This window comes from Myotis nattereri (assembly GCF_964212035.1).
Source record: "Myotis nattereri genome assembly, chromosome: 6".
Taxonomy (NCBI): domain Eukaryota; kingdom Metazoa; phylum Chordata; class Mammalia; order Chiroptera; family Vespertilionidae; genus Myotis; species Myotis nattereri.
Window position 1 is genome coordinate 2792285 of NC_138081.1, and position 20094 is coordinate 2812378.

At 50.1% G+C, this 20094-nt stretch overlaps 1 protein-coding gene across 1 annotated transcript; it reads right to left on the reverse strand.

The window, feature by feature from the left end:
• Positions 1–4127: 4127 nt before the first annotated feature.
• On the reverse strand, positions 4128–18099 carry MDC1 (mediator of DNA damage checkpoint 1; the record flags this gene model as incomplete). The annotated part of the gene is given in 18 exon segments (XM_081094596.1): positions 4128–5923; positions 7336–7446; positions 7556–7681; positions 7840–8022; positions 8147–8266; positions 8346–9705; positions 9976–10856; positions 11273–11343; positions 11499–11584; positions 11586–11792; positions 11794–12205; positions 12633–12725; positions 12876–12941; positions 13601–13693; positions 14790–16237; positions 16512–16587; positions 16670–17050; positions 17964–18099. Coding segments are annotated over 18 exon segments (6018 nt in total). The 3' UTR covers positions 4128–5755.
• Positions 18100–20094: the final 1995 nt, after the last annotated feature.

Genomic DNA, 20094 nt, shown 5'->3' on the forward strand with positions numbered 1-20094 from the left:
GGGGTGTGGGGGTGTGGGAAGAGACTGGATAAAAATCGTACACCTATGGATGAGGACAGTGGGGGAGGGGGTAAGGGCAAAGGGTGGGGTGGGAATCGGGTGGAGGGGAGCTATGGAGGGAAAAAAGAGGAACAACAGTAATAATCTGAACAATATTTAATTTAAAAAAATGGGCAAAGGACCTAAATAGACACTTCTCCAAAGTAGACATACAGATGGTCAAGAAACATGAAGAAATGCTCAGTCACTGATCATCAGAGATGCAAATTAAAATGATACTGAGGTACCACCTCACACCTGTCAGAATGGCTATCATCAACAAATCAACAAATGACAAGTGCTGGCGAGGATGTGGAGAAAGGGAACCCTCGTGCACTGCTGGTGGGAATGCAGACTGGTGCAGCCATTATGGAAAACAGTATGGCGTTTCCTCAAAAAATTAAATATGGAACTGCCAACTGACCCAGTGACCCCACTTCTAGGAATATAGCCTAAGAAATCAGGAACACCAATCAGAAAGAATGTATGCACCCCTATGTTCATAGCAGCACAATTTACAGTAACTAAGATCTGGAAATAGCCCAAGTGCCCATTGGTAGATGAATGGGTTAAAAAGCTGTGGTACATTTACACCATGGGATACTATGCAGCAGTAAAAAAGAAGAATCTCTTACCCTTGGAGACAGCATGGAGGGACCTGGAGAGTATCACGCTAAGTGAAATAAGTCAGTCAGAGAAAGACAAGTATCACATGATCTCATATGTGGAATCTAATGAACAACATAAACTGATGAATGGAGTGGATCTAGAGACATGGAAACATGGAACAGAGTGGGGAACCTCAGAGGGAGGGTGGGAGAGGGTGGGTGGGTAGGAGGTAATCAACCAAAGACCTTGTATGCATATATGCATAACCCATGGGCATAGATCAGCCATGGGCAAACTACGGCCCGCGGGCCAGATCCGGCCCTTTTGAAATGAATAAAACTAAAAAAAAAAAAAAAAAAAAAAGACCGTACCCTTTTATGTAATGATGTTTACTTTGAATTTATATTAGTTCACACAAACACTCCATCTATGCTTTTGTTCCGGCCCTGTGGTCCAGTTTAAGAACCCATTGTGGCCCTCGAGTCAAAAAGTTTGCCCACCCCTGGCATAGACAATAGCGTACTGAAGGCCTGGGGTGGGGCGGGGTCAATGGGGGAAAAAGGGAGATATATGTAATACTTTCAACAATAAAAATTTAAGAGAGGTATAAAAATAAATGAATAGAATGTCAATGGAGTTGTAGGCGAAATGGCTGACTGTGGAATGTTGATACTGCTGCCATTCAAGAGATTCTAGATCTGCAGCGAGAGGTTTGTAAGATGAAATTATAGACATAAATGAGGATGTGGCCATGATGAAAACGTTGCAGATGTCCCAGGGGAAATGATGCCAGGAAAATATTTCACATTAAAGGAATTCTTGGAGGTCTTTCATGACAGTGAAAGTGAACGGATAAAATGTAGGAAACGGATGGAAACTTAGAGTATGGAATCTGCCAAGGCATAGAGTTGGCTCACTCCCTGCTGTGCGTTATATGGGAAGGTAGCAGACACTGTTCAAACGATTCTTGGTAAATTTCTTACAAAGGAATAACACAACTTAATTCTCAAAAAAAAAAAAAAAAAAAAAAAAAAGGCACAGGAAACCAAATAAGTGGAGTGTGATGTGGAGGGCTAACAGCAAAGCTTGGGTGACCAGGCAATTTTTTACTGAGTGGATTCATGAAGTGTTTGCCCCAAGTGTGAAGAAATACCTCTGGGAAAAACAGTTGCCACTCAGGGCACTTCTTGTCATGGACAAGGCTCCTGCCCACCCTCCAGGCTTGGAGGCCGAGCTGATGGAGGAGCACAGCTTCATCACTGTGAGGTTCTTGCCACCTAACATAACTCCGCTCATCCAGCCCATGGACCAGCAGGTCATTTCTAACTTTAAGAAACTCTACACCAAAGCACTGTTCCAGCGGTGTTTTGAGGTGACCTCTGAAACTAATTTAACCCTCCGGGAGTTCTGGAAGGAACATTTTAATATCCTCACTTGCTTGAGGCTCATGGATGAAGCGTGGGGGGGAGTGTGTTCCCAGACCCTGCAGTCGGCCTGGAAGAAACTGTGGCCCGAGTCTGTTGCTGACAGAGCCTGTGAGGGCTGTGAGGACAAGCCTGTGTCTGTTGTGGAGGACATTGTGTCTCTGGGCAAGTCCATGGGCTTGGAGGTGGATGATGATGATGTGGAGGAGTTGGTGGAGGACCACAACACTGAGCTGACCACTGAGGAGCTCCAAGACCTTCAGAGGGAGCAGCAACAGCCGGCAGCTGAGGAGCGCTCTTCAGAGGAGGGAAGGGAGGATATTCCTACTTCACTTATCAAGGGAATGCTTGGGAAATGGGGAGAAATGCAAAGTTTCATTGAGAAATATCACCCTGACAAAGAAGTAGCACACCGAGCAATAAACTTGTTCAATGACAATGCAGTGTTTCACTTCAGGCAAATGTTAAAACGCAGGCAAAAACAATCATTGGGTAGGTTTTTAGTGAGACAGAGACCCAGTGAACCTGAAGCAAGTTCTAGTGGAGCAAAGAGACGAAAGAGAAAGAACCCCAGAAGAATAGCTCCCTGACGTGTTTACGGAAGGGAACTCCTCTTCCAAACAAGAACACCCTCCTCCATATTCAGTCATCAGTAGCTCTCAGCATTCAAGGTAAGTTCTAGTGTGTACCTACATTTTCATTTTTTACTCTACACTTCCTTTTAATATATATTTAAAAATATCTTTATTGATTTCAGAGGGAGAGGGAGAAATAGAAACATCAATGATGAGACAGAATCACTGATCGGCTGCCTCCTACACGCCCCACACTTGGGATCAAGCCCACAACCTGGTCATGTACCTTGACCAAGAATCGAACTGTGACCTCCTGGTTCATAGGTTGATGCACAACCACTTAGTCATACCTGCCAGGCTTCCTTTTTATTTTTTAAAATATATTTTTATTGATTTCAGAGGGAGGGAGAGTGAAACATCAAAAGAGAGAATCATTGATTGGCTGCCTCCTGCACGCCTCCCCACTGGGGATTGAGCCCGCAACCAGGGCATGTGACCTTGACCAGAATCGAAACCGGGACCCTTCAGTCCGCAGGCCGACACTTCATCCATTGAGCCAAACTGGATAGGGTCCTTTTTGTTTTTAAAGTGTTTATTTATAGATTAAACACTATGTTAGACATGTACTGTATATAAGAAAGGTTATAACAGGGAATCAATTTGGGGGTCTGGGACAGATTAATTCAATTTACATTATCTCTAATGGGAAAAAATGATTTGGTTTTCAAACAAATTGCTTTTCGAACATCCTTCCGAAACAAAGTAAGTTGGAGAACTGAGGTGTACCTTACCAGACATCTTGTTTTCCTTCCAGACTCACTCTCTGCCCTTTCTGCTTCAGGAAGTGCCCTGAACGGCCGACTCAATGCACCTCCGTGTTTACCAAGGGAGCGCTCCCCCCAGAACTGCTCCCTCCTTTCTTCCTTTGGGCTTGGAGGGGTCATCACAGACCTGTGGGCACTGGGACGCTGCTTTATTGTCATTTGTCTCATCTCCACCTAGTTCTTTGTAATTTTCACTTTGTTCAACGCTCCCCAAATTATCCCCATTTGACTGTGCTATGGTTTCCCGCCAGGACTCTGACTGATAGAGACACATTACACAATGTGCTACAAGCTTAGGATTCACTGAAGTTTAAGATTCTCTACAATTTTAAATGGAGGCACTTGAACGAAGTGGGAATGCTAAATGGGGCTATCGAGAGGAATCCCCTGAACCTTGAGAACAGAATTTTACACAGTGAGGCTTTGAGTTGTGCAATGGGACTAACATTTATTTGGCTCTTACATGTGCCACACCTAATACAGCTGTGCTTAATATATTACATTAAGAGATTAGGTATATTTATTTATTTTTTATTTTTTTTTTGAGATTAGGTATATTTAAAAGCCAGCAGTGTTCAGCAAAGCTTATGCTATTTCTACTATACCAAAGCTTTCCAAACTTAGGTGTAACTTACCTGCAGAAAAATGCACAAAACTAATCAACAAAAATTTTTTTATTCAAGTGAAATTCACCTAAAATTAACCATTTTAAAGAGAACAATCCAGTGGCATTTAGGACATTCACAATGTGCACAGCAACTGTCTAAGTCCAAAGCATGCCTACCCGCTCACCACATAAACCTGTGCCCGCGAGCAATCACTCTCCATCTCCCTTCCCTCCAGCCCCTGCAACCACCAATCTACTTTTAAAAACACACACATGTTTTTACTGATTTCAGAGAGGAAGGGAGAGGGAGAGAGAGAAACATCAATGAAGAGAATCATTGATCAGCTGCCTCCTGTACACCCCACACCGGGGATTGAACCCGCAATCTGGGCATGTGCCTCGGGACCTCCTGGTTCATAGGCCGATGCTCAACCACTGAGCCATGCTTGCTGAGCACCACCAATCTACTTATCTCCACGGACTTATCTATTCTGGGTATTTTGTAAGTGAAATCAGACCATGTGACCTTTTGTGTCTGGCTTCTTTCACGTAACATGCTTTGAAGGTTCATCCTCAGAGCACTGTGGTATAAATCAGTACTTCAATTCTTTTCGTGACTGAGTAATAATCCATTGTATAGGTATGCCACAATTTGGAACATTTGTTTTTATCTTTTGGCTCTTATGAAAAGAGTTTATATGAACATTTGTGTACAAGTATTTGTGAACATCAATTTTAATTCAGATATATACCTACGAGTGGAATTGCCGGGTCATTTGGCAATTATATATTTAACTTTTTGAGAAACCATCAAACTGTTTACCACAACGGCTGAACCATTCTATTTTTCTGCCAGCAATGTATAAGGGTTCCAATTTCTCCATATCCTTGTCATCAACCTTTTAAACTTAAATTTAAGGAATGTCATATTAAAAAATAACAACTACACTGCCCTGGCCAGATGGTTGGAGTGTCATCCTGTACACCAAAAGGTTGTGGGTTCAACCCCCTCCCCCGCCCCTCGGTTGGTTGGGACGTACTGATCAATGTTTCTTTCTCACATGGATGTTTTCACTCTCTCACACCAATAGAAAAACATATCCTTGGGTGAGGATAAAAAACAAAAACAAAAAACTGCACTACACCATAAGGCACAGAGTGAATATTTATTTATCATAAAGTTTAAGCCTAAGCTCTAATTTGATACATACTGGAAAAGCAGGCCTGAAAAAGTGCAGAGACTTGCTCAAAGTCCAAGCTAAAGGATCTTCTAACAAGATGGGGCCAGGAGAGAGGTAAATCTTTTTGTAGCATTCCATAACCACCCTCAAACTTACTCACTCCAAGCATCTCTTCAAGTTTCTGGCATTGAAATTGTTTCTACTATGTTTTGGAGGATAAGTAAGAATGCCAATAACAAAGAAAAGTGAGGTGGCTTCCGAATGGGAGGCAGGGCGCTGAGCAGTAGGCCACCTGCCCGCCTAAAGGTGGGCACACTTAAGGTACCCGCGGCTCCCAAGCTCCCCATCTTTGTTTTCCTGTAAGCCTTTTCAGCCCCACCCATGTTTCAAGACAAATCAGATCAGTACACCCCAATCCTTCCTAAAGCCCTAAGTTCTTCTCGCCAGTGTTTTCTGTTTATTGATCTGGGAAGAAAAAGGGTACTGGGGAGGGCTTTCAGGGGGATGCCATTTCCGAAGTGGAGAGAACAAAGGCCTCTGGCTTGGCTTCCTGCTGCAGCACGCCTGTCAGCAGGAACTCGGGTGAGAGGATGGGCAGCCCAACGCGAGAAGGCGTGGTGCATCGAGGGGCGTCCTGGGAGCATGTGATCACAACTCTCTGAGGCTGGGAGGACACACAGCAGAGGCAGAAAGTCAGGGGGAAAAGAACGCTAGAAGTAGGTTTAGGACCCACTCATCAGTCCAGGCATCACTAAGACAGGAGCTCTGGATACAATGCCACATAAAGTACACTACGCTGTCTGTGATGTGCTCTTGCCAGAAATGTGGAGCCTGAATTTATTCAAGCTTTTAAGACTGATTATCGTTTACATGAAATAATAGAAGATAGAGAATAAGGGAAGTGGTACAACCAGGGAGCAAACAGAAGAATCCAGCCTGAGGGACATCTAAAGGACACTGACCTAGTTTCTGCAGAAAGTCACTGGCATAAAAAGGTGGGTGGGCCCTGGCCAGTTTGGGTGAGCGTTGGCCCAAGGACCAAAGGGTCTTGGTTGATTCCCAGTCAAGGGTACATACATTGGTTGTGGTTCAATCCCTGGTCCTGGTTGGGGTTCATTCGGGAGGCAACCAATTGATGTGCCATCAATGTTTCTCTCTCTCTTTCTCCACTCCCCCACCCCCCGCCCTTCCTTTCTTCCTTCCTTCCACTCAATGGAAAAAATATCCAAATATCCCCCGGTGAGGAATAAAAAAAAAGGCCAGGCCGATGTGGCTCAGTGATTGATCACTGACCTATTCAATTCCCGGTCAGGGCACATGCCCGGGTTGCTGGCTCAATTCCCAGTGTGGGGCGTGCAGGAGGCAGCCAATCGATGATTCGCTCTAAAAAAATAAGCTATTGCACTAATCCAGGAAATTATACAAAATTAAAAAAGAAAAAAATCAATAAAAACATATTTAAAAAAATAAAATGCAAATTAAAACAAAATCCAGCAGGTATCAGCAGAGCTCCTCTGCCATTCCTATCTCCCTCTCCCTTTTTTTTAAAAAAATATATTTTATTGATTTGTTACAGAGAGGAAGAGAGAGGGACAGAGAGTTAGAAACATCGATGAGAGAGAAACATCGATCAGCTGCCTCCTGCACACCTACTGGGGATGTGCCCCCAACCCAGGTACATGCCCTTGACCGGAATCGAACCTGGGACCTTTCAGTCCACAGGCCGACGCTCTATCCACTGAGCCAAACTGGTTAGGGCTCCCTCTCCCTTTTTTAAAAAAAATATTATTGATTTCAGAGAGGAAGGGAGAGGGAAAAAGAGATAGAAACATCAATGATGAGAATCATTGACTGGCTGCCTCCTGCATGCCCCACACTGGGGATTGAGCCTGCAACCTGGGAATATGCCCTGACTGGGAACTGAACCCTGACCTCCTGGTTTATAGGTTGATGCTCAACCACTGAGCCACACTGGCTGGGCTCCTATCCCTTTCTGTACCATAGGTCTTCCCCCAGCCCTCTCACTACAGTGTTCCCATCTGTAGCTCCCCAGATAAAGAACACACTCCCCTATACCTTGTAGGACCGGGGCATGCTGGGTAGGACAGTGCCTCCACAGCAGCTGATGATCTCTCCCATCTGAGGTGGTGGTGGCTGGACTCCAGGGGTCACGTGAATTTCATAGCCCTAGGAGGAAGGAAATGGTGGAGCCAGTGGAGAGCTGCACTGAAGCCATGCGCTGCTGGGAAACTTCTGGAGGGAGGGCTAGAGCATGCGGAGGAAGACAGTCCCTCACCTCTAACAGCCTTCGCTCACGAGCCCGGCTCAGGGAGTCACGGAGGCTGAAGCCAAAGTTCTTTTCCTGCTCAGGATCAGTCACCACATAGTCATCCGGGGGCAAGAAGCAACCGGCCTTGCGGGACTAAGGGTGGCAGCAGTCAGTATCAAAGCCTAGCATTTACAGGGGGCTCACAAAGTGTTTCTGAATGAAGGCTTCTGCTCATTCACCCTGGCCTTCCTGCACCCCTCTTCCTCCCGCCACTTTCTCTATTGGTCTGCCACCATCTCCTGGCCTCTCACCTGGTACAGCCAGTCCAGGGAGAGGATAGGGATCCCCCGCCCTAGGGCACACAGGAACTTGACTGTCCGGCAGATTCGATCAGTCACCAGGTGGGACGCCTCTGCCACTGAGCTGGCCAGACTTCCCCCCAGGGCCAGCACTGCCTGCTCTCCACGGGCATCCACCACTCCTGTGAAGAGCACCTGTGGAGTGGATGGGCCTACGTTGGTCACAGCAAGCCTTGCACCAGTGCCTATCTCCCAAGGCCCCAGTCCCCTCCCATCCCCACATCTGCTCCCATGAAGCCCCAGGCCCCTTCTCTCCTACTTTGGGGGCTGCGGACTCATGGTTAGGTTTAGTCCGTCGGAGGCCGCGGACTGGCATTCCTTTGGGCTCTTCCTCAGCCTGGTCTCTCTTTCTCTTGCCTGGTCCTGGCATCACCACATCCTGGAATTGAGAAGGATCCTGGTGGGAACTTCTGAGCCCCCAGCCCCTTCCCAGCTCGCAGCCCCAGCCTTCTCCTTACCTCTTCCCTCCCTGGCTTCTCTTCCTCTTCTTCCTTGAGGACCACTGTCTTCTGAGGGACTTCTCTTCGCAGCCGTTTTGGAAGTGGGGGTGAATCCACAGTATCTGAAGGCTTCTTGTGGTTTTGAAAGGCCTTAGGCTGGGACCCTGGGCTGAACTCATATCCACCTGTTGCCTCTACCTTTTGGATCTGGAGAGCATGAGTGGGTGCCCCAGGAAGCTGGGCAAAGGCAGGCTCAGGATTGGTCCTAAGGGACTTGGTTGCTCTCACTGCTCCTCGCCTTTGGCTCCTTGAGGACCAGGCGTCAGGTTCAAGGGGTGCAGAGCAGGGTTCATAGACGATGGGAGGTGCGAGGGGCTGCCTAGCGACCCTTGGCCTCCTGCTACAACTGGCTTGAGGGACGGGCTCAGGGGGGACAGGCTGGTCTGTGGGGAAAGGAGGCTGGGATTCAGGGATGGCAGGAACTGGCACAGCACTTCTTGTAGACCTCAGTGTCCTGCTCTGACCACCCTGAGCTATGGCCTCGGGGGTGACAGGCTGGTCTGTAGGGGTCGGAGGTTCAAGGTCAGGGGCTGTGGGGACAGTCGGTTCAGGGGTCTTGACAGAGGCCCTGTGTGTCCTGCCCCGCGTGGCCCGAGATGTGGGCTCAGGGGTGACAGGCTGGTCTGTAGGGACAGTCGGTTCAGGGGTCTTGACAGAGGCCCTGTGTGTCCTGCCCCGTGTGGCCCGAGATGTGGGCTCTGGGGGGACAGGCTGGTCTGTGGGGACAGTCGGTTCAGGGGTCTTGAAAGAGGCCCTGTGTGTCCTGCCCCGTGTGGCCCGAGATGTGGGCTCAGGGGGGACAGGCTGGTCTGTAGGGGTCGGAGGTTCAAGGTCAGGGGCTGTGGGGACAGTCGGTTCAGGGGTCTTGACAGAGGCCCTGTGTGTCCTGCCCCGCGTGGCCCGAGATGTGGGCTCAGGGGGGACAGGCTGGTCTGTGGGGACAGTCGGTTCAGGGGTCTTGACAGAGGCCCTGTGTGTCCTGCCCCATGTGGCCCGAGATGTGGGCTCAGGGGGGACAGGCTGGTCTGTAGGGGTCGGAGGTTCAAGGTCAGGGGCTGTGGGGACAGTCGGTTCAGGGGTCTTGACAGAGGCCCTGTGTGTCCTGCCCCGCGTGGCCCGAGATGTGGGCTCAGGGGTGACAGGCTGGTCTGTGGGGACAGTCGGTTCAGGGGTCTTGACAGAGGCCCTGTGTGTCCTGCCCCGTGTGGCCCGAGATGTGGGCTCAGGGGTGACAGGCTGGTCTGTAGGGGTTGGAGGTTCAAGGTCAGGGGCTGTGGGGACAGTCGGTTCAGGGGTCTTGACAGAGGCCCTGTGTGTCCTGCCCCGAGAAGTGGGCTCAGGGGGGACAGGCTGGTCTGTGGGGACAGTTGGTTCAGGGGTCTTGACAGAGGTCCTGTGTGTCCTGCCCTGTGTGGCCCGAGATGTGGGCTCAGGGGGGACAGCCTGGTCTGTGGGGACAGTCAGTTCAGGGGTCTTGACAGAGGCCCTGTGTGTCCTGCCCCGTGTGGCCCGAGATGTGGGCTCAGGGGGGACAGCCTGGTCTGTGGGGACAGTCGGGTCAGGGGTTTTGACAGAGGCCCTGTGTGTCCTGCCCCGTGTGGCCCGAGATGTGGGCTCAGGGGTGACAGGCTGGTCTGTAGGGGTCGGAGGTTCAAGGTCAGGGGCTGTGGGGACAGTCGGGTCAGGGGTCTTGACAGAGGCCCTGTGTGTCCTGCCCTGTGTGGCCCGAGATGTGGGCTCAGGGGGGACAGCCTGGTCTGTGGGGACAGTCGGGTCAGGGGTTTTGACAGAGGCCCTGTGTGTCCTGCCCCGTGTGGCCCGAGATGTGGGCTCAGGGGGGACAGGCTGGTCTGTGGGGACAGTCGGTTCAGGGGTCCCGACAGAGGCCCTGTGTGTCCTGCCCCGCGTGGCCCGAGATGTGGGCTCAGGGGGGATAGGCTGGTCTGTAGGGGTCGGAGGTTCAAGGTCAGGGGCTGTGGGGACAGTCGGGTCAGGGGTCTTGACAGAGGCCCTGTGTGTCCTGCCCCGCGTGGCCCGAGATGTGGGCTCAGGGGGGACAGGCTGGTCTGTGGGGACAGTTGTTTCAGGGGTCCCGACAGAGGCCCTGTGTGTCCTGCCCCGCGTGGCCCGAGCTGTGGGCTCAGGGGGGACAGGCTGCTCTCTGGAGGGGGCAGGGTGGAGCTCAGGGGCTACAGAAGCTGGAGAGGGTGTCACCCTGGAGCACCCCTGGGGCCTGCATTTGGATTTTGCATGCAGAGGGTCCAGCTCTGAGGACAAGGGATTCTCCAGAGCTTCCTGACTCCCATTTTGCCTGGAGCTGGGAATGGGCGACTCTAAAGGTGGAGATGGAGCAAAGAGGGGCTGAGAAGCAAGATGTTTTTGGCTCTGAGGGATGAGGGGGTTTTGGACTGGGGCTGAGGCTTCAGGGACTGCTGGAGGCAGACAAACATCTAGGGATCCTGGATCACCCTGGGGAGAAATAGAAGCCCGTGAGGGAGGGAGAGAGGACTGGACAGTTCTCAGTACTTGTTACAGTGGAAGTACGCTCACTGGCATTTCTCTTTCTGTCTCTGAGCATCTTCCATTAGACTGGGACTTCTTCCCACAGACCTCTCCCCGTAAGGCCAGGATACTGCTGTCAATATATGGACGATGGGTGGTTGGGAAAAGAGGGAAGGGATATGAAGAAAGGGATGCTCTTTCTGAGTCAGGGAGAGGGAAAAAGAGCTGGAACAGATAGATTGAAAACAACAGGTGCCAATGTAAAGAGCCAGAAGCCAACTGAGAGTGGTGGAAATGACGACAGTGGAGAAGATGGGGCAGAGCAGGTGAAAGCAAGGTCTGGTAAGGGGCAGTGGAGGGGAGGTAGAGAAAGCAGCTCTCACCCTAGAAGCCTTCTCAGCCGGGGACATCTTGCAATTCAGGGGTCCTAGACAGAAAGTAAAGACAAGTGTGGCTGAGGTCCAAGCAGGCAGTTACTTAGGGGTTATCCTAAGGCTTTGTTAACAGCTGGGTGGGTCTTAACCTCTGCCTTCACTCACCTCTCTGCTGCCTCCTGGGACTTACCTCCCTCCACCTGACTGGCTCCTAGACGCTATCAGGGCTAATGACAGTCCACAAGGTCCCCTGCCCCTCCTTCAGGGTCCAGTGTTGGACGGGAGGGCTGCCCTTTCTGGTCCTGGCTCCCTCCCTGTCCCCCCTCTCTGTGCGCCTCCTTCCAGTATTACTTTGGATATGTTGACTTCTAACCTACCTGGCTCACAATCTTTCTCTGGTGCTAGTTTCCCTGCTTCCTTCTTAAATACTTCGCTTGCAAAAGACTGCTTTACCACCTCTTGTAGTTCCTTGGGTGTCTCAATTTCTACCTTCAAACTCTCTATATCCCTTTCCATACTTGCACTTTCTGGTTTTATTGGACTCTTGTCTCCGAGTGTCCCTAGCTAACACCTGCTTTTGCTCCCTGTCCTTCGTCACCCTGGTTAGTTCTTCCTCTCCCATTACATCTTCTCTTGACCCTGCTGGTGGCAGTTTTCTAGTTTCCCTCTCTAATGGTTCTCTCTTTGGGGTCACCCTCTCTGCTGCTTCTCTTGGTGTACCCATGCCTTTCTCCGAAGTCTGCAACCCTCCGCCTTGAATCCCAAATGGCTCTGTGTGAAATGGGTTTTCCAGATGTTGGTCTTGAGGTGTTGGCCTGGGCGACAAGGGGCAAGATCCATGGGCCTCCAGGTGGGTAGCAATGGGCTGGGTCTCAGAGGCCTCAGATTCTCTTAGACAGAATGGCTGTGTAGCCAAGACTTCCCAAGGCTCATCCAGGGCACCTGGAAGTAGAGAATGAGAGTGAGAGTGAGAGTGAGAGAGAGAGAGAGAGAGAGGGGAGGTAACAGGTTGAGAAAGAATTGAGGTAAATTCATGAATAAATCTACATGGGCTATTTATAAAAAGCTACAAGGAGGATAGTTGTAACTTTTAATGCTTGTTTCAAAAAGTAAGACCATACTTCATATAAAAGCTCTCACAGCAGTCTCTTAAAAACTATGCTACAGAACGCTTCTTGGTCTTTTGGCTAAGATCAAGTGTAAAAGTTATGCTAGACAAGTTGCTCTATGGGTCTAACTAAATATGACTTTCTTCCCTTAGTAAGATGGAGAAACATCAGGAAAAAAAATAAAATAATATGAAAGAAACATGTATAAGGAGAAAACAGGAGGCAAAGTTAGGGGCACAGAGGAGGGGAGTTTCTTATACCTGAGGCCTGGAAGCTGCAATGGGAAGGGCCAGGCTCTTGGGGTGGAGTAAACACGAAGACCTGGGTGGGCTCATCCTCCATGCTCGGGACTGCTGCACAGGAAAAGGTGGCCTAAGCACAGAACTCCAGGCCATTCTCAGTCCCCTGCCCTGCCTTGGCCAGCCTCACACCCTTCAAGGACCACCAGTGTAATCTCCCTGCTCCTGCTGTGTACAGCATCCCCATGACACAAATGCCCTCACCTTCCAGGCTCTGGTTCTCTCTCTCCACAAAGCACTGGGTAGCTTGTTGGTCTAAATCTTCAGAATCTGGTGGTGGAGGAATACAGAATAAAAAAATCACATCTGACCCATGTCTTACTTTTTCTCTACAATTCTCTCCCCAACTCAAATCCCTAGGCAAGACTGAATGTCTGTGTCCCACTCCACATCATTTTTTCTTTTTGTTGTTAATCCTCACCCAAGGATATTTTTCCATTGATTTTTAGAGAGAGTGGAAGGGAGGGGGAGAGACAGAAAGGAACATCGAGGTGAGAGCAACACATGGGTTGGTTGCCTCCCACACAAGCCCTAACCAGGGCCAGAGACTGAGCCTACAACTTAGGTGCATGCCCTTGATTGGAATTGAACTGAGGACCCTTCAGTCCACGGCTGACACTCTAGCCCAGCCGTGGGCAAACTACGGCCCGCGGGCCGGCGGCCCGTTTGAAATGAATAAAACTAAAAAATAAAAAGACCGTACCCTTTTATGTAATGATGCTTACTTTGAATTTATATTAGTTCACACAAACACTCCATCTATGCCTTTGTTCCGGCCCTCCGGTCCAGTTTAAGAACCCATTGTGGCCCTCGAGTCAGAAAGTTTGCCCACCCCTGGTCTGGCCACTGAGCCAAAGCGGCTAGGACCACACACTCTTTAAAAAACACCCAAACTCTCATTTTATGCTAAATTTACTCCCGGGCCTTACGTTTTTGTTTCCTCACTTTCTTCCGGGACATGTTTTTCTTCTGTGCAACCTCTTCTGGTTCAGGAACCATCTGGTCCTTTTCTGTACTGTCTCCTCCAGGTGGCATGGAGAGCTCATGTGGGGGGTAATCCGCCATGAGCGCTGCAAATTCTATGCCACATCTTGGGGACTTTGTTCGCTTGGATGTGCTCAGTGACCAGAGAGTCTACAGCTAAACCCTTAAGTTAAGCTCTCTGCATTTTAAGCGTGTGTAGCAAAAATCAGCACTCTTTCTGGGCCACCGACTCTGTGTCCAGCCCACTGTTTGGCCTGGGCATACCTACCAGCCCAGGTAGGTATTGTAATGATGGAATGACACCTATTGCTCCTGTAAAGTGACATCCTCAGATACTTGGTGACTTTTTTTTTTTTTTAAATATATTTTATTGATTTTTTACAGAGAGGAAGGGAGAGAGACAGAGAGTCAGAAACATCGATGAGAGAGAAACATCGATCAGCTGCCTCCTGCACATCTCCCACTGGGGATGTGCCCGCAACCCAGGCACATGCCCTTGACCGGAATCGAACCCGGGACCCTTCAGTCCGCAAGCCGACGCTCTATCCACTGAGCCAAACCGGTTTCGGCTACTTGGTGACTTTTTAGACATGCATACCCTTGATGGCCTGGGCAGTTTCACGAGTGTTCTTAAAGTGAACACGAAGATCTGAACCTCTTGATTTGCATGATTTTGTGGGGTTTTCTGGGTCAAGTGAATAGTGAACCATTTTCAGGGGCCACATTTGGCCCCTTTTGGGAAGAGTCCACCCCACATTCTTATTTCTAATATCCCCATGAGATAGTACTAGAAGGCAGGGGCCTTGGGAAGTGATTAGGTCCTCAGGGTGGAGCCCCCATGAATGAGATTAGTGCCCTTATAAAAGAGACCCCAAAGAGCACCCTTGTGCCCTTCTGCCAGTTAAGGATATGGTGAGAAGTGGGCCACCTATGAACAGGAAGCAAGCCCTCACCACACACTGAATCTGCTGGTGCCTTGATCTTAGACTTTCTAGCCTTTAGAATTGTGAGGAATGTTTCCTGTTTACAAGCCATCCCCTCTGGTATTTTGTTGCAGCAGCTTGAATGGATTAAGTCTCCCTGTAAGCTTTCTTCATCTCAGAGATCAAGGAAGGAGAGCAGCCCAGCACTTACCATCATCATGGCTGTGTCCACAGTCCTTGGTCATGTCCACATGTGGTTCTCCCCCACTTTCTCTGGGGGGCTGGGCTCCCTTTCTCTGTGCCTGGGTGGGTTCCCCTGCAGTACCTGTGTCTACCAAGAGATCTGTTAGGTTCTCCCTTGAGACAAGGAGATGGTCCTGTTCTACTTGTGCTAAAGGTGACCCACCCTGGGCTGCCGCCTCAAGAGCTCTCTCTGGCTGAAGGACAGGAACAACCCACTCTGTCCTAGCATCCCCTTCTGCTGGAAGCTGGCTCTTTCTCACACCTGCCACTGCGGAGGATGCACCCTCCGCAGCATCTGTTCCACAGCACCCACCTGGAGGAGGCTGGGCTTCCTCTAGGCGCAGGGCAGGCAGCTTTGCTGGGCCCCCTTCTGCTTCCACGTTTGGTGGATTTGTGCCTGCCACAGGCACCTCATGCTTCTCTGGGAGCGTAACAGCTGGCCCCGGGGAGACTTCCTCTTCCACGTGTGTGTTGATGCCCACTGTGGCAGAGGCCTGGCTTCTCTCCAGGACTCCGGGTGAGCTCTTCCCTTCTTCCACTTCTCCGTCACTGTCCCCGAAAGGAGGCGGGCTCTTTTCTGGCTGAGCTTTGTCTGTGTGACTCTTGGGAACATAGCCTCTCTTTTCTCCTGGGAACCCCTCCACCTCCATGTCTGTGTCACTGTCTCTCCCAGTAGAGGTTTGGCTTTGCTCAAGAAAAGCCGGAGGCTGGGCTCCGTCCTCTTCCACATCTGTCTCTCTGTTCCAGGCAGTGGCTCTGCTCTCCTTCAGCTGCACCAAAGTGAGTGCTGCTGACACTCCTTCCTCACCATCTACATTGCGGCTGCTCACCACGGAGGCGTGGCTTCGCTGCAGAGGGACCGTGAGTGGGGCCTCAGCCTCCTCATCTGGCTCACTGCCAGCCGGGCTCTCGTGAAGATGTGCCAGGTCAGGTCCCCCAGGACTCTCTGCATTAACTCCATGGAAGATCTGCCTTCTTTTCATGGGCACCACAGCTGGGGTCGTGGGAATCCCCTCTTCTTCCACGTCAGTATCACTGTCTATGAAGCCAGAAGGCTGGGCCCTTTCGAGATGGCCCTCAGCTGGCTTTCCTGGAGGCCTGCTCTCATCCTCCACATCTGTCTCACTGTCCTCCCCAGGGGGCTGGCTCCTCTCCAGAATCACCCCATTGCTTGCATCTCTCTTGACTCTTATGTCACTGTTCCTCTCCTGCCCCAAAGACTGATCCTTTCCAACCTGGATTTCAGTTCTGACAGCCTCAGGCTGTCCTGTCTCTGCGGTAGCATCTCCTGTGGCAGCTGCGGAGGCCCACCCTGCTGCTGGCTGCTGACTTTCTTCCTCATCTGTGTCACTGTCCAAGTTGAAGGCATAAGGTGGCCCAGGACCATCTGGGGCAGAAGAAGGCCCCTCTTCATCACTATAAAGGGAAGAGAAGAGAAAGAGTTTATAGAATCATTTCCCAGGAAGGGACACCTGACTCAAGTGTGAGCTCCTGGAGAGCAGAAACAAGGTAGTATTTGTTTTTCTATCTCCAGCAATTAGTTCTCCACTTGGAACATCAAAGGTGCTCAATGAAAATTCAGTTAATGAAAGATGACGATTTCCATGACGATTCTCTCTTACAGATGGATCATTCAGTCCCAGGTTCCTTCTCTTTCTGAAGACTCAGGTGTCTGGCCCTCAACACTCACCTCTCTGGAACCACTGTTGCCAAAAGGGAGGACATGGTCCTTGGTTCATTCACCACATACCTTTCAGAAAGAGGATCTGCCAAGAGTAGAAAGAAGTTGACAGTTTTACATTCACCATCCCCGTCTCCTTGCCCACCCTCCCAAATACATACACTTACCTACTTCCTCTTCTGAGTCCTCAGCCAATAGGATCCCCCAGGGTTGAGTTCCTCCCTGTACTCTGGGTGTCTCCTCTACAGTTAGGGGGCCCCGGGAGACAAAGGGCAGGGAGACATCCAGGCGATGGTACTGGCAGGGCAAGTCAGCAAAGACAACCAACTCCTGGTCCCTCAGACGATGACTCACCCCAGGGCTCAGGAACTTAGGAGGCCTCAGGATTTGAGTACCATTGAGGCTCCCACAATCCCAGAGGACAGGTGCCTTGTCCCAGGCCAAGATTTCAATCACTGCATGTTGCTTGGAGATGGATGGAAAGGGCAGGGCCACAGAGCAATCAGGCATTCGGCCTACCATGTTTTTCCCGAGGTAGAGTGGGAAATCTAAGAATTAGAGGGTAGATAGGTTCCAGGCCACATTCCTGGCCTGCTACTGGGAAAATTTCTGGTTAAGTACCCAACTACTCATTCAAGGTCCTCACACTCAATAGAAAAATAAAAGGCCCTAGGACATCTAAGTATTGAAGATTATATGCAATACATTATTCATAGGCAACACTCCACCCATCCATACTGGATTTTTTCTATTGTGATAAAATAAACATAAAATATAGCACTGTAACCCTTTTTAAGTGTACAGTAAAACCATCCCAAGTCCAGGGCTCTTGCCTGCAACAAGTCAATTAGCCCCCTCTTCTCCATTCCCAGTAAAACATTTTTTCAGATCTCCTTGAAAACAAGTTTTGCCCTGGCTGGTGTTTCTCAGTGGTTAGAGTGCTGGCCTAAGCACAAAAGGTTGTGGGTTTGATTCCGTGAAGGGCATGTACCTGGGTTGCAGGTTCGATCCCAGGCCCCAGTCAGGGCACATGCGAGAGGCAACAAACTGATGTTCTCTCTCTCACATGAATGTTTCTCTTTCCTTCTCTCCTCTCTAAACATTAATGGAGCCTGGCTGGTGTGCTCAGTGGTTGAGCATCAACCCATGAACCAGGAGGTCACGGCTCCATTCCCAGCAGGGCACATGCCTGGGTTTCAGGCTTGATAAACAGAAGGGGGCATGCAGGAGGCAGCTGTTCGATGATTCTCTCTTGTAATTGATGTTTCTCTCTCTCCCTCTTCTTTCCTCTCTCTCGGAAGTCAATAAAAACATGTTTTTAAAAAATTACTAAAAATCAATGGGAAAAATATTTTCAGGTGAAGATTAACAAAATGTATACGTAAGTTTCTTAGAACCCTCCCCCGCCCTCCCCACAGAAGAAAGAGCCTACACTAGGGCTTCAGCGTCACTACCCCTGACCTTTTTCTGGGCCGTGGGCACTACTGAAGACATGCAGTCGCCCCAGGGGCCCCGGGCTACACCCCAAGGAGTCACTAGGTCTCTCTGTCTCCTCCTCTTCTTCAGCCTCCCAGTGAACAGCCTGAGTGTCCTCCATGACCTGGGAAGGAAACACATTATCATCTCTATCATTGTCCACACAGTCTCAGAGAGGAGACTCACAACTAGGGGTAAACCTGGATATTTATTCAGTTTGATGCTTCTCTTTATGCCAAGCATTCTGTTGTTATCCTTCTAAAGCACTGAAAAAATATTTCTGACCAGAACATGGAATAAGAAATAAGTATCATAAGGCCCCAAGTTCACAAGTAAATATTCCTCAACTTACAATGTAGTTACATCCCGATAAATCCCTCATAAATTGAAAATACTGTAAGATGAAAATGCATTTAATACACCATAGCATAGCCTAGCCTACCTTAAACATGCTAGGAACACTTACATTAGCCTACAGTTGAGCAAAATCATCCACTACAGAGCCTATTCTATAATAGAGGGTTGAATATCTAATGTAATATATTATGTATACCACTTTTACAATATTGTAAAAAAATCATAGCTTAGAGAATATGTGTACGCATATTTATATAGACACATTTATATAGACAGCTGTTTTGAGAAACAATGCTCAGCCTTGCTATATGTAATAGTTTTCGTTGTTTTTGTTTTTAAATGGGATTTGCAATCCCTAAATTGACTTCAATATCCACTATTGGGTTGCAACTTAGTTTGAAAACACCATTTCAAAGGGAGTTAACTTTTGCCAAGCATCAACTACATGTTGGGCACTGTGTTATGCGTCAGGCATAGTAGCCACGTGAGGCAGGCCTTTAGGAAACCAAGGATAAAAATATTAAATTCTTTGCTCTGGATAACACAGCAGGCAGTGTAAAGGACGGGACTAAGTATGTGTCTGGCTGCAACGCCCGTGCTTGGTGCTGAGACTAAACGGACTCATTTAATCGTCTGAATCTGTAAAGTTTTATTATCATGTCCTATTTGATAAAGAAATGCAACACAGCCCTGGCGGGTGGCTGGCTTGGCTAGCGCATCATCCTGATAGGCCAAGGTTTTGAGTTCGATCCCTGGCCAGGGCACACACAAGAATCAACCCACGGTGCACAAAAAGGCGGGACAACAAATCGATGTTTCTCTCTCAAATCAATTTAAAAAAATACAAAGAAAAGAAAGAGCCCCGGCCAATTTGTTCAGTGGCTGGCGCGTTGGCCCACACACCAAAGGCCCCCGGTTTGATCCCGGCGGGGCGGGCAGAGCGGGAAGCAGCCAATCGAGGTGTCTCCCCCCTTCCCCCCACTGTCTGTAAAAAAAAAAAGAAAAAAAGAACACGCTGAAACACAGATGGTAAGGAACTTGCCCGAGAGCACCCGGCTGTCTCTCCTGTTTAATATTCTCTAATGGCTTGCCATGTCCACAGGGTAAAATGGCATGTAAGCTCCTTGGCGGGAGCCACCGTGACCGAGGCCTGTGTCCCCGCCACGTGCGGCCCCCGGTCCCTGAGCACGGCCCGCCGGCCCGTCTGCGCGCCTCGCCCCGCGCTTTCCGGCCCGGCCCCTCCGACCAGCGCTCCGCCGCCGGCGGCCCGACCGCTGCGCCGAGGGCGCGCGGGCTTCTAGTCACTAGAGCTCCCGGTCCTCGCAGCGGGCGGCCGCTGCCTTCGCCCGGGGCCGGGCCCGGGGCTGTCTCTCCCTCCGGGGTCCATCCTCTTCGCTCACCAGGACTTACCGCGCACCTGGCGCCGTTCGAACTATTAGAGACAGTCATGAACCGAACAGCTAGCCCTGCCCTCCGGGCGTCACAGCGCCGAGTCTAGCGGCGGAAGAACAGTGAGAGGAGCCGGGGCGGACTTCACTGAGAGAGATGCCACCCTAGGGAGAAGCCGCTACAGGGACAGGCGGGCTCCCACCCACCGGCCGCCCTCCGGGCCCGTCTCCCTGCGCCCGCACCCCCAGCTCGGCGCCGGGCGTCGGGCCAGGATGAGTATTACAACCCCACCAGCAACTTCCAAGGACCCTCCACCCAGTCGCACCAAAGCACGGCCCTCCCGCCCCCGGAGAAACAAGATGGCACCGGG